The following is an 18,508-nucleotide window of genomic DNA, read 5'->3' as shown; positions in this document are numbered from 1 at the left end:
AGGCAATAAGTCATAAAGATGGTGGTGGTAGAATTCGGAGGATGGGCTCATTGTAATTAATGCAATGGAATGAGGAATGGTATCGATACCATTTATCATTCTATTACATGCATTACAATGAGCATGTCCTCTGATTTCTACCACCACCATCTACCCCTGAAAAACACCTTATAGGATGTCTAATAAGCCTAATATTGCACTACTGTGCAGAGCATAGGATGTGTTGGAAGCTACCCTAAAACACAAGCAGTGAGTTTGTGAGTTGCTGCACAGGAAAATTGGGCAATACATATTTGGGATTGATAAATAGAATCTGTTAATCTAATTAGATTGGATGGAATATGAACTGCTCCATCTAGTTATATTGCATGTGATCCCATGTGATCCTATTATCTGAACATCTAAATCATCACAATCATTAATATACAAAAGCAGTTTTATTGGCTCAAACTGGGAGTCTAGATTGTTTGAGGACGTGACTTCGGCTTGTTGTGTCTACTCTACCCCACGTTGCGCCGCTTCGCTTTCCGCACGGGGCGTGGGCCTTTCGTTTCAGATGCCCACAGCCCCAAATGCAGAGAGCGCGCTACCAGCGAGAGCTCTCACCGTGACAGTTGTGAAGTGAAAATGGGTCTCGAAAAGGAGAAATACGAGACAAGTATTATTATGGACGAAGACGAGTTCAACAGATCGATAGAACCGATTCTTTCGAAGAAAGAGAAGTTCTGCACACCGACTACAGACAGAGATCCAAATGACATAAACGCGCACTTAAAGGTAAGGTAAGCACACTAGTGCGCACGGGGTTTCAACGTAAAATGTAGATATGCGCCTGTAACCGGTAGCCAAGTTTAAGTCCCACGTTTGACGTTGTTGCCGCTGTCAAATATATAAGACTACTAATGAATATGTAATTGATGCTTACATACTGCACCACTCATAAGCCTACCTGTACAGTTGCGTTTTAATTTGGCGTTCGTTTGCTTATCTATCCATCACTTGTGAAACTATTTTTTACTTTCTTAATCCTCTATCTCATCTCTGTCTTTGACAACTTTTTTGTTCGTAAGTGTGTGTGTTTGTACAGGGCAAGTGATGAATGGATGCTTGGTTTCCTGATTCCACAGGTTGGTTTTGACGATGTCATCGCAGAGCCCAGCTCATCCCACAGCTTTGACAAAATATGGATAGGAAGTCACGCCGTGTTTGAACTGGTGAAATACGTCTTCTACCGACTACTGACCACGCTCCTTGCCATCCCCATGGCATTTATCGCCGGTATTGTCTTCGGAGTGCTCAGCTGTATTCATATTTGGTATGGACATTATCTTGTTGGTTCAGTGCTCGGCAAGGTGCCAACATTTCCATTGCCTGCTTTGCTGGTCCTATTTGTTTTGGCCATTCTAAACAGACTGGCATTGACATAGTCCAAGTTATACATATACATGTTAGACACAAGCTATCTATATATAGCTTGTGTCATATGCACAACTTTGAATGTGTTTGATTATTATGTCATGGCTTTCCAACATGTATGTATGCCAACATGTTGAATCAGGTGCTTCCAGGGGTGAAAACATGCATTGCTTACATTCATGATGCTGCCTAAGAGTCACTTAGTTCTCGCTTGCTGAAGCAACACCAGATTTATACCCAAAAGTGAGCACTTTGTGGAAAGTTAAGAGGAATGTAGTGTTCCACTGGTAGTGGAAAAAAGCCCCCATAACCCCTGCCAGATTGTTGGCATTCTAGTCTGACTTGCAGCAACACAGGCCTATTTTCAGAGTTGAGTTCAACATTCCTCTAGTCTAGATACAGATAGTGTACATGTTTTGTAACTTTAGTATGATTTTTAGGACACTTTGTCTCACCATGCCTTGTCTCACCAAGCTGAATGGCTTCTTTTAAATCGTTGTGTGGCAGAGATCATCAGGGTCATCTATAGTCACATGGACATCAATAGGGGATGGAACGGTGACTAGGGAAAGCAGTTGACCCCATGGCTCATGAATAGATGTTTGTGGTGCGTCTCATAGACTTTGACAAACAGTTGTACCTGAAAGCACCCAATGTTAAAAACATAATAGTCACAGATTCCCTTACATGGAGCTGTAATGCTTAAAGGCAGTAAGGCAGATATCACAAAGTAAAGGCATTGCGCTCTAGTTAATCAAGACTTTACTTCTGGATGACATTTTGGAGTTTTAACCGTTCTTCACTACTTCTAGTACCCCATTACCTCTCAGTGTACCACTGTATAACTGTAAGGCCACAGTAGATGATACCGGGGGAGGTTGGAGGTAGAAATTGGAGGGCAGGCTCATTGTAATGCATGGAATGGAATGTTCCATGCATTACAGTGAGCCCATCCTCCGATTTCTGCCTCCACCAGCCTCCCCTGGATGGTACATGGTATCATCATTAACATACGTGTTTGATAAGAAAAGGTGTCCATTCGACACAGTCTATCTGTATGCTTGAATCAGCCAGCTGTGAGGCCTCTACCTGTCTTTAGTCTCACCTTAGTTATGTGAAGGAAGAGAGGGAAGGAAGAGAGGGAAGGAAGAGAGGGAAGGAAGAGAGGGAAGGAAGAGAGGGAAGGAAGAGAGGGAATGAAGAGAGGGAAGGAAGAGAGGGAAGGAAGAGAGGGAAGGAGCCTTAGTTATGTGAAGGAAGAGAGGGAAGGAAGAGAGGGAAGGAGCCTTTTAAAAATCAGGAGTGCTGGATTTAAGAGAGTACCTCGTCACAGCGCCACACATGAAGTGTCACTACCGGGCACAAAATATTCATCAAGTCTGTTACAAGTGTTTGTAAAACATTATACATGATTTACTCATTTTTGCCCTCAAGAGCAATCTGCCTACACCAGAGAGCATGACTTGAGGCTCTCTGTAGCAAATAGAACTTGTTAGGAATTCGCTAGAGGATGTGTGAACAGTACTGTATAATGTTGTATGGATAAAAAAAAAGAAGGAAAAAAAGAAGTAAGTAAATGAGTAATTTTTCCTTCTTCTAGCATTGTGACTGCCTATGGCCCCTGGTGTGAGCATTGATTACTTTATCTTATGATGACTGATGCATAGATGATTCACTTACTTAAACAAATGTATTTGTTGTAAGTCGCTTTGGATAAAGGCTAAATGCCATAAATGTAAATGTAAAATATTGCACCGGAGAAATGTATTTTTTAAAAAGTGCGTAAATGACGTTAACCCTCCAGCTACCTTCCCTGGTGTTGTGTATTTGAATAGACATGTGGGACAACTATGAACCTCTTGTTGTGGTTCTTCTCTATCCAGGGTGGTGATGCCGGTGATCCAGAGCTGTATGATGGCCTTGCCCTCGGTCCAGGTGGTGTGGAGCAGTCTGACAGACATGTTCGTGGCCCCGCTCTTCCACAGTATGGGCCGGTGTCTGTCCTCTGTCCAAGTGAAGACCACACAGAACTGATACAAGATCCTCTGCTACAGTGTAAAGATGCATGTCGGAGGAGAGAATGGATAAAAGGCTCATACTTTAGCTCCTTATAAAGCCAACATCAACACTTATTACAAATATCTGGCAGAATTATTTAACTACAGTAGCTGCCGCCCATAGACGATAAGTTATGTACAGTCATAAAGATTGATTGGGGTAAACTTCCCTATGTAAAGAGAAAATAACATCATGTGAGGTGTATGAATTTAACCTTTATCAAAGTGAAATGATAATGCCGATGTTTATAGTGTTATACTTTAGAAAGGGCTAATGTATACATATTGCCAAAAAGAAAGTTATTTTGCTGCTGTGACCAAAACAGATTCATGTCATTCCATTATTCAAATTCATGTCATTCCATTATTCAAATTCATTGTCATTCCATTATTTGTAAAGAAAGAAATGTTGAAAAGAAAAGATATACTGAAACTTGGATGAGGGTACCACCTTTTTTGCTCTTAATGCATACCTATTAACCTCTGGGTCGGGAATGTAATATTTGTCTAGTTCAGCTTTTTTTATGTTGTGTATATATAAATGCCAGAAAATTCAGCTAAAAGTTGAATGTGATGAATGAATCCTTTCATATATTTCTTTAATAGAGTGTACATAGATGATCATAGATGCTAAGATGCAGCTTATTGCATACTTTTGAAGGCTTATTTTTTGTGTAGGTTCATCTCTTTTTGCTGCTGCTGTTGACCTCGCGGTGCATTTGCTTCTATCCAATGAGAACCTACAGTAAAGACCCAAGACAGTTGTATACATTTACATAACAAGAAGTGGACTTTATGTCTAATATAAAAAGGTTTGGGCTTTTCTTGGGTATTGGCTCTCTAACTTATTAATGCCATGTTCAATTGTAATTTTTCTAGATTGTCCATGTTACCTTACACCGTTGCTAAAATGGACAGAAATATGCTGTTGTGAGTAAAGAGCAAAGAGCTGAGATTAGAGGGATGCACTATAAGAAGTAAACCTCTTTGGTTTATTCTGTTCAGTGAAGCCTTGATTGACTGGACTGTCAGGTACATGCCTATAGGCTTTAATGGTGCTGTTGAGCTTGTTTTTAGCAATAGTGCAGCTAGCTAGCTAGCTAGCATGCTTAGCTTCAAAACCAAATACAGAAAGAATCTAAGAGACAGTGCCACAAGTTCACCTTCTCATACGACAGAAGTCACACAAGACTAAATGTTTTGTTTTAATTGTCAACCAGGTCCAGTGTCAGGAAGTTCTAATCCTTTCGCTAAGCAAGACACTTGACAACTTGCCAGCCAATATGTCTGTACTTGGCTATTTACTGCTGAGAGGAAATTTGAATAGAGAATAGAGAACACACACGTGTGTAGCTGGGGGTTTTCTCTCTCTCGAATGACACACTGTAGCAAAAATGGTTGACTCAATATAGCACAAAAATAAAAACAGACTTGTGAAAACCAAGGTGTTCCTCTTGCCCAAATAAAGATTTTCTTTTCAAAAGTGTTCAGAGTGTGGCTGTGTGCTTCTATGTCAGAGAAGATGAGGGCTGTGATATAGGGCTCAATGCCTGCACGCATTCATAAATCATTGACTCTCAGCTTTGATTGCATAAGACACTTTCCTATACAGAGAAGCGCTGTGGGTCTATGGAACATGGCCTGGGGCTTGCTAATAACCTACAGTACAGGTCTGCACAGCAATCTCGGGAATTATAATTCTATACAGCATATTCTGTAATTCTCTGAAAGGTTCTGATTGATCATGAGGTCTTAACCCGGCACCAAGAGAATGTTCGCCAGTGGAATAGTGATTATATCTCACCACAGTGATACAATGTGCACCCATCAAGACGCCCAGCACAGTCTAGTAATCTAATGCCCCATAGCTCCAGATATAAGTCTCTGCATTTGTTCTGGATTTAAATGAGCCATGAATGCATCTGGGTCAATACATGTACCCTCTGCCTACAGTATCACCACAACTCACAGCTCTATGGCCTATCTGAAGTGCATTGATGTACTTTACTCTATGCCAAATAAAAGATGAATGGTTCTTCTTGTGCATCTGGGCACATGCTATGATCTTGAACCAAAAGGTATTCTTTCCAGAACAAAACCATCTCCCTCACACAAATAGCACTCACACTGATAATGGATAAACACACACATGATGCACACATACACACACACACACACACACACACACACACGCACGCACACACACACGCACACACACACACCCACACACACGCTTACAAACACACAAGGTGCATGTCTCACTCTTTAAAGAACCTGTTCTCTGATTAATGCTCCGACACTGTTTTGATTGTGGTATATTTGCATGTTTTTTTGCATAGTCGCATAGATTTTAGCTGACTGCATTTGGTTCCCACAGATCATGTTCTTCCATAGATAATACTAGGCTCACATACTACATTTCTAGTAAGTGATTTGGTGTGAAAGGCGAACAAATATTCAACAAAATCAACTTTTTTCCCGCTGAAATCGGGATGTGGAGATTCAATTCACCTTTTGTTTAATTAATTTATAATGTCTTTGCTGGTGCCCCACCCATATCGAAAACAGCCTGAAAACAAAACAACCCAGTATCAGGTGTTATTTCCAAACCAATGTGAGTTTCCCGGGAACTGAGAGAGAAAAGAATGTAAACATACAAGAGTACCAGGGCAGGTAGTACTGTCTGCTGCACTGGGGGGGAAATCAGTAGCTTTATTCAAAAGCAAGCTACAGTAACAGAAATGACATATGTATTTTGGCTCTTTTCCCTATTCACTGACCAATTATATGAATTCCCATTTGGTTAAAATCACGTCAGTTTCTCCACCACTAGCGCTTCGTAATTTCTTGAGTGGCATGTTAATGGCAGGTTACAGATTCATACCCGCAGATGCTTGTCTACACAGGTGACTTGAGAGAGATGCGCATTCAGTTTAGCGACGCGCTGAGATTTCTCACAGTTCTCACCTCAACTTTGCTTTAATGACTGCAATGTAAAGATAAAGGGACATGATTAGGTAATACCAGTATCATTGGAGGAGACACAGTCGTAACTAGTCCCCACGCCTCCTGCTTTGCTTCCTCTGTTAAGATATTGTCTTGCTTCTACAACACACTGATCTGGTCGCACTTCAAGCGCAGGACAGCATGACTAGCGGACTCAAGGACGGCGAAACAGACGAGGTACGGTTCTCATCAGAAAGTTGGCGCACTGTCATTTTGAACCTTTTTAGAGTTTCATATCATATTTTTATGTTTATGTTATATTTCCTAGACTGAGTGTTACAAATGTTCACAGGCAGTTTTTTTTTCTTTCGGATGTTATCGAAAACGTCCTTGAAGCATTTTCATATTTGGCAATAGTTATCTATTTTGGCACATAGCTGAGAACGCAGCTCCCACTCACACGGGTAGAATGTGCCAGCTCTCTTCGCGTCCATTAACATTGACATGAGACATTGCTTTCTCATCTACATTCCTACTTTGTGCGTTTTGTTCCCCATTTTAATACACCAAAACATTTTTCTTTAATTTGCATGCGTAATATGTGTCCACAATCATAATTTTCCAGTTATCTTCAGTAGCAACTGTGTAGTTATTTTGTTACAAATATATTGCGAACTCCCTATCCTGAAATCTTCGTGGTTGTAAGTGAAAATGTGCTTACTATTCCAAATGTGTAACAGGTTCTGACTGAACAGAATAGCGTAGCCAAACAATCTTTACGCACGCATTGTGTGAGCGCTTGGTGATGACCCCTTGCGGTGGGAGTCGGATCTCTGCTATTGAGGGGTGTGGTGCTACCCTTTTATCCATTTAAAACCATCCTAGGCTGGGGCAAGCTTCTAACTTGCGCTCCGGTCTATCCTCTCTCTGCCCGTCTCCTATAACTTACCCCCTACTTCTCGTCTTCCCTCCGGATTCACAGGAATTTCTGCATTCGCCATTTATCAGGAAACAAGGGAACATATACAAACCAAATAACAAAGACATGGATAACGACAGTATTAACGAGAAGACGATGCAGGACATCCACACGAAAGAAATAGACCTGGTAAACCGGGACCCCAAGCACTTAAACGACGACGTTGTAAAGGTGAGTTGAAATCCACCCCATAGACAAGTTTACACACGGAGGATCTGCATTATTCTATATTTTGGAATTGTCTAATTGTCCTCATTAGTAAATAATCAGACTTTCTTTTTCATTTATGGATTATTCATTATTTAACCAAACCATGGGTTTTGAAAATCACTGGATAGCATGTTTATATTTTAGTTTGTTTTGAGTTCGATTGTCAGTGTGTTGCCATACAGTATATCAATAGGCACGGAAAATTCAGACTTGAGATCGCCTGACAATAGGAGCTGTCAAATATGCACTGTAAGCTGCGCGCGTCAAAGGCGCACCAAAGTTCCGTGGCTACACGCGCACAATGAGCTATTAGTTAAGAGCCTTTTTCGGGTTCATGAACCCGAGCTGGTTAACAAAAGGACCACAATAGTGTCAGAAACAGAATGGTGTTAGAAATATAGTTGGAGTCTGCAGAACCACTGTCCCTATTTCGCTTTGACTAATTGAACATACTTGCCCCGGTGTGGACCAGAGGACACATTACGAATTTCCTGTTGTTGGAACATTTCTCACAGTTGTTGTTTTATACAGCCTCCCTAAGCCGCAGTTAAATGTTGTGTTTATTTAAAATATGAGTTTGCTGAGAGAAATCCTTTAGCAGCACTGACCACCTGTCATGCATAGTGTGAGAACTGCAAGGCACAACTGCCAGATAGATCTATGGTCATGTACAGCTGGGGTATTTTTTCATCTGTAAGAGGTCACTGGCCACACTGGGAGAGGGTCAGTGATTTGAAGTGGTGAACTTTGGTTTTGTAAAAGAGGGAAACACCCTAGTAGCTGGGCAATGGCAGGCCAAGGGATCTCCCTCCCTCCCTCCCTCCCTCCCTCCCTCCCTCCCTCCCTCTCTCCCTCCCTCCCTCCCTCCCTCCCTCCCCCCTCTCTCCCTCTCTTGAAGTGATAAATACTACCTCTTCCCCCACCTTTCCCCCTCAAGTGTTGTCTTGGTTTCATTTTCTATTGGCTCATTCATACAAAACCTACAGAATATTTTTTGGTAATGGTAAAATGGAACTTGATTCACAAGACTATTGCACGTCATTTAGATCAAAGTAGTGATGATAAAAAAATTAAAAAAAAATGCTTCTCTCTAACTGTCCGTCCTCCATTGACAGTGTCTTGCTCCCCCTCCCTCCCTTGCTCCCCCTCCCTCCCTCTGGCAGTATCCCACCCATTGTGATAGTGAGTCAGCCTCTCCAAGTGCGCTCAGAATAGAACATAGCCTTATGATTTGGCCTCCACTAATGAAATCTGCAGGCTGCTAGTATAATCATATGAAATCACATGTATTCTCAGAGCCTGGAGTGGTTTAGGTTAGTGTGTAATGCTGTGAATGGAGGCGTGTGTTTGGGGCACCCTACTATGATGTTACGTAGAAAAAAGCAGGGAATCCCCCTCTATCCCACACTGAAATCATCCACCATGACACACACACACACACACACACACACACACACACACACACACACACACACACACCATTCCCTCCATCATGGAACTGAATCATGGAACTGTAAATGTTAGCAGTGATCTTACAGTTAGGCAGCTGCACTCACTCAGCCTGCCACATCAAAGAAGCACCGTCACCGAAATCCATGCGTTTTTTCCCTGAGAATAGAATATTTTCCTCTCGTAAAGCAGGGTTCTTTATATAGCACACTGGAGTGGCTCTAGGTGCAGGCCGAGGGCCAGGCTGCTGTCTAACCACGGCCCGGCCCGGCCCGGCTCGCCGAGCAGCAGACACATCCGCGCGGACAGCGCTAACCAGCCACCAACGTCTCTCTGGGGGGAGTGTCCTCTGTTCCACTGCTGCTCCATCATAGCTGCAGTGACATTGAACAGCCCTCTAAAAGTAAAATGTCCTCCTGTCTTGTGATTCTATGTTCACGTTATTCTAAAGAGGGCTCTCCTTTGGTCTCTATCCAGGGGCTGGAAAAGTTTTGCCAATTCAATGATGTATAGCACGAGAAAATTAAACGGACGTTTCTGGGTTTAGTGGCTTAGAATGATGAGGTTTATATTATAGGGTTGTAACTACTAGCATTTTATACTACAAGTTTAGCCTGTGCCGTTTGAAATGGTCAGACATAGAGAAGGTCTCTAATAAAAAGGGCTGGCTAGGATCACCCTGCCGTTGCCGTGGCAGAATGTTCACTTTGATTGATCGTTTTCTACCAGTCTTATGCTCTTATGTAGACACAGGTGATTTTAAACTGCGGGCATAACACAGCTTAATTTCGCTTGCAGACAAAACACACTCAATAAGTAACTGTAAAATAAATATTTGCTCTACATGGGTCTGCGGAAAGCGAAAGGGAGCGCGTGAGAGAGAGAGAGTGTGTGTGTGTGTGTGTGTGTGTGTGTGTGTGTGTGTGTGTGTGAATGTGTGTGTGTGCACAGCGTGTGTTTTTCCACTTTACAATCAGCACTAAAACGGCTATGAGGTCATGGGCACTTGGAGGCAAGACACAAAAAACGTTGATAGCTTGTGAGGTCTGTTTACACGGAAAAGAAATAAATGTCATGGTTTACCTCACTGGGGCCATCAGGCTGCTCTTTACTGCAGTCGTGTCTAGTGAGCTCCATTTAGAGCTGGGAGCTCTCAACAGCAGCTAAGAGGCCTGTAGGTGATGGATGAACTGGGTTGTATTAGAGCCTCTGCATGGAGAGATGCATTCCAACAGAACTCTGACTCAAACAGTTCTGGCCGGCCCTGTCTCTTGTATCAGCCCTGTCTGTCAGGAATGTGGCGAGATGGTTTGGGAGGGTGAAGAGCAGAGGGAGGAGAAGAGAGGTGAGAAAGAGAAGAGGAGAAGAGAGCAGCGGAGGGATTGCAAAGCCTTGACAAGTGTAGCAATCACTCAGCTGCTCTGGGGGATGGCCCATAGCAGTCATTATCTAAATCTAAAGTTCAGCAATCTTGTGTTTTGTGCAACTTCACAACAGGGAGTGATGAAACTGAATGAGATGGATCAGCGTGTTTTTTTATGGTTTTATTTTGTAAGACAGTGTTTTTCAAAATGTTCCTTATACATTGCTCAATGAGCTGATATATCTTGCCAATAAATTACTCTGATACAAGCTAGCTTGATATATTGTGAAATCAATGATTGCTTTTATGTCATAAAATATGGATGCTCACTGAGTTGATCAAATCCATTGGTAATCGGTACTGAGATTTTATTCATCGGTTTACCCGTGGCTCATTACTGATTCCGAAAACAAAAAAATTATGAACACACATCGATGCCATTACCTATCGTCATAGTTACCCAAATGATTGTTGTCACTGACTCCTTCTTTCTATTTGTCCTTTGACAGGTGGACTTTGAAGATGTGATCGCCGAGCCCCCGGGGACCTACAGCTTCGATGGCGTGTGGAAGGCCAGCTTCACCACCTTCACCGTGACTAAGTACTGGTGCTACCGGCTGCTGACAGCCCTGGTGGGCATCCCACTGGCGCTGATCTGGGGCATCTTCTTTGCCATCCTCTCCTTTGTGCACGTCTGGGCCGTGGTGCCCTGCATCAAGAGCTACCTGATCGAGATCCACTGTGTCAGCCGTGTCTACTCCATCTGCGTGCACACCTTCTGCGACCCCCTGTTCGAGGCCATGGGCAAGTGCTTCAGCAGCATCCGTATCAACACCACCAAGGGGGTGTAGGAGGAGAAAATGGAAGGGGAGGGAGGATGGGAGGGGTGGAAACAAAACCACAGATTGAGGGAAAAGTCACCAGAAGATTAAAAAAAAAAAGATATATAATCTCTAAAAAAAATTAGAGGTGAGACATTTCCAGAGCGGGGCGGCATGTTCGAGGTGAGAGGGGTTGGTCACAGAGCACCTGACCCCCTGACTTGCTTTCTCCATTTTCGTCTCCAGTGCTGGTTTAACCAACAGGGGCACAGGATTCAATCGAAGGTCATTCCTTGGGGTTCTTCGATTATTTTTTTTTATTTTTTTTTTTATTTTTTTTCATTCTTTATTTGTTTGTCCCTGCAGGAGCACCACACTAGCCTCCCCTAGGTTTTCTGCCTGCTGGATTTTTTTTTCTTTCATGTTATCAATTCCTTCCATTGTTCCGAAATGTTGTGTGATCCTTTTTCTGACGATAGTTTGTTAAATGGGGGTGGGCAATGATTGATTGATCAATATTGGTGTCCTCTGTGGGGCTTGCTGGGTTGTGTGTTTGGGGCCTTTGGGTGGGGGGGGATGGGAAAATGAGTGTCCCTGCTGCTGTGGAGAGCTGACAAATCCTACCTGACGCAGCAAAAAACCCAAAGCCAAACCTCTGAATGCCCCTCCCTCTCATCCCCCCTCACCCCCCATCACCCCCCCCCCCCCCCCCCCGCCCCCCCTGCCTGCCTCCCAGTCTAACACACTGAACCTGCCCTTGTTTCTGCATGCACCCCGCCACCGAGCCAACACACTGTATGCCCGGACAGACACAATGCTAGGAAAACACCGCAGAGCCTGCCCCCAGCCCAGAGCCACATGGACATGGTCACTCTCTCTACCGACTTCTGGTCCATCGCCACCTCAAATTTACGCCAGCCTAGTCTACTTACTTTGATACAGTTTTTATGGTAACCATTTATATGTGACACAGAATGTTTTAGCCTATGAATCTCAAAGAAATATCACTTGAACTTTGCTTTATTATTTGCTTTATTGGACTTCTTAGACCATTTGTTTGAGGCCTTTCCTCTTCAGTGAAGATCTGACCTTCGACGTAAATGCACATTGCTGTAGCTGTAGGTAAAACACACTTGCTTTTTTTTTTTTTTTTTTTTCTACACTCTCTGAGGATGAAGAATTTTGTTATGGGTTTTGTTTTAATTCAGTGTTTTATAGCCTTTCCGATGTATGCACACAATGGGTTGCATTGTCATGTCATTTTTATTTCCTAGTCCCGAATGAGTTTTGAGTTTTTGTCCCTGAGTCGCCTAGCTGTGATCTTCTGTTGTGCTTGTTCGCTGTGGACACATGCTGGCAAAGACTAGCAGCAAACTGACGTCTCCCACCCCTGAGACTGCTGGTAATGGGGGTATGTTTTATACTGACATATGAAGCTCACTTTGACTCAGTCACCTTTTGTCTACCTGCTGTCTTTTGAGGATGGTAATATAGCACATGTTGCTTGAATGAGTTCAACTCTAAAAGGTAATATTTTTTTATATAAAATGCATTTTCCTTCCCTGCTTTTACAGTACACAATCTCACATCACGCTGTGCACATTAAAATTTAATATACAACCTACTCGTATTGTGTTTCTCTGTGCTAACTGTGTTGATGTGGACATGGGTCCTGTGGGACATTCTTATTTCACTTCAGAACTTCACTTGAAGAGGTGCTGCATTCAGCAAACAAATAACCCTGAACTGAAAGTAACTTTAGCCCATGAAATAGGCTACTGACGATGTCATAAAGATTATCTCACTCGCCTTGCAAGGTGAAATGTTGATCTGACAGTGGCACAAACATAGGCCAGAGTGGTAAATTATTCTATATGTTGTAATATACCACTCTGGCGTAGGCCACCGAGCTCTATTAAAGTTTTAACTCGCACGGTGCGCTTGCTCTCGCGCTGTTCCAAGGGTACCTCTTCGAATAACTTGTGGATCAAAGCCTTGGGAGACGAGGCTAAAAGACCTCAAACACTGCCGATTCGCAGCTGCTAGAGTAGTGGGAGTATCAGGCCCAATGAAAGGCATAAATGGCCAGACCTGGGTACTGCACAGTGGAAACGGAAACACCGGAATTCAGTCAAGTATCCTGTTCAAAGTTCAACTGTGATGGGTGAATTGAGAAGGCTCTCTGACTCTGTGGCAAGCCCCATGGATTCGGATACTCCTAGGGCTGAAATAATGGTTTGACCCATATGATTTTTGATGTGGCTCTCCTCAACAAGCTGCTTAAGCACATGCTTAAGAACCACTGTTCACAGGCCTCTTTTCTTCAAGGTGAACACTGGTTGAATCTACACTTCGTCGCATGTACGATTGAGAAGTGTTGTTGAACGAGCCATGGGACATACAGTAGGCTACTGAACAGTATATTATCATATTTCTGTTAATGATTGTAGTCTGTAGTCCTCGGCTATTTTTCTAAAGAAATGAAAAAATAGCATGAACTTTTGCTAGTGTCCAGTTTCCTATAGGCTACTGTAATGTAATCTATCCAGATGTTTATGGTGGACTGGATTAATGAGAGCGGGGAATGAGGTCCACCAAGGAAGGGAAACAATTCAGTGTGAGTCAGGATATCTGATGAAAATGGTAATGAAGACAGGAAGGAATCTGGCCATGTAGTTAAGTAGATATAGCCATGCCTGAATACTGGGCCTCTGTGTGGGTTACAAGACTAGTTGCCAAACAGGCCTTGTGGAGCCTCTGCGTAATGTCATTTTCAGCCACCTTGGACTACTAATAAACAGTAGGTCGAGAGGGGCTTAGGAAGAGCAGTTGAAACCATGCACAGGAAGGAAGTGACCAATATCAAGAGAATGAACGTTTCAACCGTAGTGCCTTAAAAGTCAACCATGACTGTAGAGTAGTAAGCAGGGTTATTCTATGCTACAGGCTCTCTCAATGAGGCCTTTTATACATAAGCCTCAATATTGCTCATACTGTAGGCTAACCCTTTTTTTTCCCCCCTGGTAGTTGGCACAGCATTACCATGGAAACCAGAAACAGGGAGACAAACAGTGGAGTAATACACTCATTGTTTCAGCGCTCCAAGGAGATATTTCAGTCTTCATGTATACCATGAATATGCAAATAAATTACGGCCTGAAGCAAGCGACAACAATCGGCAGTGAAACTTAAAACAGTGTCCTTATTCACTGCTACAGCATCAGTTAGACATTGAGACACTATGCTTCTCTTGGTAGCTTAATCCACAACGCATGACTTCAGTGACAGGATGCCCTAAATGAATCAAACTGGCATGACCCAAGCACACATAAATTGACCAATCGTACATGTATTCATAAACGGCTTCAAACAAGCATGTGGACAAAGAATGTAGGCAAAGTAGGCCAACTGTTGGAAAATATCCTGTTCAAGTTTTACTGTGCTCTGCACAGTAACACTTCATAAGTAAAAAGACCTCTATAGACTTCCAGACAACATCCTTACAGGGCCAACAGCACTCTCTGTATATAAAAATATATATATTAAAAAAACATATACTGTGCATGTACAGTTAGCCTGGACAAGCCACCCAACCTCCCTGGACCTTCCAGAGAGGGTGGAACCATTGAAGTGCACACAGCATGAACATAGTCTGCCTGCCTGGCTGGATTATGGTCCATTGACCACAACAGAAAACTACTGAGTGGGGCAGAGAATGCCTCCCTCAGTCCCAGCCACAGGTAGGCCTCAGTCGAGTGAAACCCACTCATGCTCCTCCAGGAGGGAAATTTCCAGAGCTTCACACAGCAGGACGAAACCAGACATAACAGGGGGATGACAGAACACAAAGACATCAGTGTTACCAGGGCCACCGCTGTTGAACAATATAATTAACCTCACTACATAACCGACTGGTTTTGTGAGTCAAGGGAATACGCATGAATTTGTGATCTAATAGTGGCTGAGTTACTTTCATTACTTGTGGACAACTACATGTTGTAGTGTCCCTTTTTGAGGCTTCAGTTGTCAGCTCTGCCGGAATGGTACTGTACTCCAGCATTTTGTCAAAGCAGCCAGAGCAATACAATGGTGCCATCTAGTGATCTGACATTATCGCTGCAGAGCTTTCAAATGGTTACATCCAAAGCGATTTACAGCAAGTACATTTGTCAACCCTAACCCCAACCCTAAGTAATTGAATCAACCATACTATATCACTCATCGTAAGTAAAAACCTTCGATAACAACAAGTGCCATCGGCAGTCACAGTGCTAGAGAAAGGAAGAAAACGTTTACTACAGTTAGGGTTATTTCTTTTTTTATTATTATTATTAAAAAAAATGTCTCACATAGTACAGAAGTGTCTACTTAAATGAGAAATTCCATTTCAGAATTTCAAAATGGCAACCATGTGTTTACTTTATGTCAAAAGGGATGTTCTGATCAATTGAATTTAAATTCAGTCAATTCAGGACTGAATTGCAGATGCAAACTAGAAAAATAAGTTCCAGAAGAAAGATTTGGGTAGTTGAAAGAAAGTAGTAACTGGGTAGTTGAAAGAAAGTGTGATATTATGGTAGTTAGATTTGATTTGGTTGGTTGAATGGATGGATGAATGGTTGGTTTGTTAGTTGGTTGGATGGATGAATTGATATAGGTAGATAGGTAGATGGTTAGATGGATGGATGGATGGATGGATGGATATGCAACTTAAAGGTTTAAAGTTAAAGTTTAAAAAATCTGAAAGTTCTTTAAGTGTAGTCAGTCTACACATTTTAAAGCTGAATTGAGGGGTCAAGCCTAAAAGATGAGATACAAAAGGAGATACATTCTCCATTCAGAGGAAATGGCCATTCGAATTTCTGGCAAATTCGAGTACAGCTCAAAAAGTATAAATGATACGAAAAGATGTTTTCAAGCAAGTCAAGTTAAACAAGTCTGGGTATTTAAAAGTTGATTTGAAGTTAATAGGTTAAGTGGTTCAGGCGGTGCACTCAGCGGCATGAGTTTGAGTAAAGCAAAAAGTGAAAATACGATAACAGATCTGAATGAACGTTATTTAAGTGTAGTCAGACTACACATTTTAAAGTTGAATTGAGGTGCCAAGTTAAAAAACTAAATTGGTTGGATGGATGGATGGATGGATGGATGGATGGATGAGATAATTGATAGATAAAAGAGAAGGATGGATAGATGAGAAAGGGAAGGTATAGATAGATAAATACAATTAAGAGGTTAATCAGTATGGGTTATACTGAGTGAAGCAGTAGTGACTGGATGGAAAGAAAAAAGGATTATGCTAGGTAGTTGACAGATCGTATATATAAAAGGTTGGAAAGATAGAAGGTTAGAAGGTAGCCAAGAGTGTATTGAGAGTATTGTATAATAATTCTAACAATGTGTTCTGCGTTTTATATCAAATGTCTTTAAATCTTTCATGAAATTTGACCACAACCCTGGCCCTGAGCCTTGATGTTACATTGGTCTGGTAGTACTGATGAGCATTCTGACTATATGACATCATGCTCTCAATAGAATGGACACAGCATACTTACCATGCGTGTTCTTTTGTTGTGGTGTCTGTTTCTTTTCTTTAGGATGATTGAGCCAAAGAAAGTGGGATTAGTCACAATGGAATAGAACCTTGAGGGCAACAACAACAGCTGTTTTCCATGGGGACGAACGCACCGTAACATAAACGAGTGGTTGTGATGGTGATGGTGTCATGACAATGATGGGTCATCATCCATAGCGTCATAAGAGAGATAGGTGTCAAAATCAATCAAACAGAGTAAGCCGCTCCTTTTCCACAATCTACTGTGCGTCTTTAGTTGAAGGCAACGTTGGAATTATGTGGCAGAGTTTCTCTCTCCTCTCAGCTGAATCCGTCTTTAATGACTATCATTACTGTGTCTGTTGAGCCACCTGCTCCAGTTTTACTTTTTCCTCTCCTCCTCACTCTCTCTCTCTTTGATTTCTTTAGTTTAACATTTCTGGGCATATTTGACTACAGGATTCAACTACTGTACTTTGGAAATATGGTTTATGAATATATTAGTAAGGTAATTCAAGTCTGACAACATTTTACTTGTGGGTGACTTAAATATGTCTTTGTTTTTTTTTGTCAGTAGTTGCCAAACAATTGAGAGAGTTAAAAGTGTCTTGTTCCTGACTTGAGTGAACATGTTTCGCTAAATGGGGGCTTGTCCTCACCACACAGTCCACTGGGGTACATACACACACAAACCACACACAGCATTCTGTTTATGATCTACAACACCATAATCTCACGATTATGTTGCTTTCTTCCTAAAATGGGTCAGCACTGGGAGAACAGATCTTGGACTTGTTTTTTTGGGGGGGGGGGGTACAATCTGGATCTCTTGGCCTGACCCACCATCAGCTGGGTGGCATGGTGATGATGAGGGTGTGTGTATGCACTGACATCACACAGCAGGAAGAGGCTTCCCTGAGGCTTAACGTTGACTTCACCATCGCATACAGATGTTCCCTTCCCTCTATGGAACACCTGGTTTCCCACATCCTCACGACTAATCTCGACGTCGGTAATTACGCATCTTGTGGAAAAAACGACAAACAGTTCCTTATGAGACAGCATGTAGTGTGCCCTTCTTTCTCAGATGTGTGTATATATGGAAAAGATGAATAAAAAAATCTATAGGAAACATATACATGCAACATGTAGGGTGTGAAAAAGAGAACTTCAGAGTAGTTAATTCCAAAATTATGTATAAATCCCAAACCTGATCTGAAATAATCCCAACCCTGATCTGTAAAGACAACAAAAAAGTCATTTAAAGGTGAAATACAAATTTGCTTTTGGGGGGGGGGGGGGAGTTCAGCCAAATGGTGGCTGGGAAAAGTAAACACTCTCACATTTATAGACAGAAAATGCAAAGATTTACAGTTCTTGGTATTGAAATCATAGTTATAAACACATTTCCAAGATAAACATTTACAAACTATGAGGTGATACAACCTTGTATTTTGGGTTATGATAAGACAAGACAGCTGTACCGAGCATTTTAGGCATTTATTGAAACAGTCATCAAACAGACCTCTTTAAGCTGGTATACATTTGGCTCAAGCCAGTCACAGGTGAATGAGACTGTGGCACTCAGCCACTCACATTCATAGACAGAGCTGTGGATGTAAGGCCTGGCCATCCGTGAGATCAAAATGATCATTATCCATAAGTCTTATAGAATTTGTATAAAAATGTTCCATTTGGGAATGTACACGTTTA

The 18,508-nt window shown here is 42.2% G+C and overlaps 2 protein-coding genes across 2 annotated transcripts; both read left to right on the top strand.

Moving 5' to 3' along the window:
• Window positions 1-529: 529 nt before the first annotated feature.
• Window positions 530-4,959, top strand: cav2 (caveolin 2). The gene is made up of 3 exons (XM_083665780.1): window positions 530-777; window positions 1,128-1,315; window positions 3,300-4,959. Exons 1-3 carry the CDS (start codon window positions 628-630, stop codon window positions 3,448-3,450), a joined length of 489 nt encoding a protein of 162 aa, XP_083521906.1. The 5' UTR covers window positions 530-627; the 3' UTR covers window positions 3,451-4,959.
• Window positions 4,960-6,590: 1,631 nt separating this feature from the next.
• Window positions 6,591-12,857, top strand: cav1 (caveolin 1). Its single transcript, XM_083665974.1, has 3 exons — window positions 6,591-6,656; window positions 7,402-7,569; window positions 10,930-12,857. Exons 1-3 carry the CDS (start codon window positions 6,621-6,623, stop codon window positions 11,269-11,271), a joined length of 546 nt encoding a protein of 181 aa, XP_083522100.1. The 5' UTR covers window positions 6,591-6,620; the 3' UTR covers window positions 11,272-12,857.
• Window positions 12,858-18,508: the final 5,651 nt, after the last annotated feature.

Source organism: Argentina silus (genome assembly GCF_951799395.1).
Source record: "Argentina silus genome assembly, chromosome: 3".
NCBI classification, from domain to species: domain Eukaryota; kingdom Metazoa; phylum Chordata; class Actinopteri; order Argentiniformes; family Argentinidae; genus Argentina; species Argentina silus.
Note: the sequence above shows the minus strand (reverse complement) of the source record. Positions and strands in the feature narration are given on the sequence as shown.

What these genes read in the sequence shown, in the direction of transcription:
- cav1 (XM_083665974.1), top strand. Translation starts at nt 6,621, where the DNA reads ATGACTAGCGGACTCAAGGACGGCGAAACAGACGAG. An exon ending in AGGACGGCGAAACAGACGAG is followed by an intron (nt 6,657 to 7,401) that starts GTACGGTTCTCA and finishes CCGGATTCACAG; the next exon opens with GAATTTCTGCATTCGCCATT. An exon ending in TAAACGACGACGTTGTAAAG is followed by an intron (nt 7,570 to 10,929) that starts GTGAGTTGAAAT and finishes GTCCTTTGACAG; the next exon opens with GTGGACTTTGAAGATGTGAT.
- cav2 (XM_083665780.1), top strand. Translation starts at nt 628, where the DNA reads ATGGGTCTCGAAAAGGAGAAATACGAGACAAGTATTATTATGGACGAA. An exon ending in ACATAAACGCGCACTTAAAG is followed by an intron (nt 778 to 1,127) that starts GTAAGGTAAGCA and finishes CTGATTCCACAG; the next exon opens with GTTGGTTTTGACGATGTCAT. An exon ending in CTCAGCTGTATTCATATTTG is followed by an intron (nt 1,316 to 3,299) that starts GTATGGACATTA and finishes TTCTCTATCCAG; the next exon opens with GGTGGTGATGCCGGTGATCC.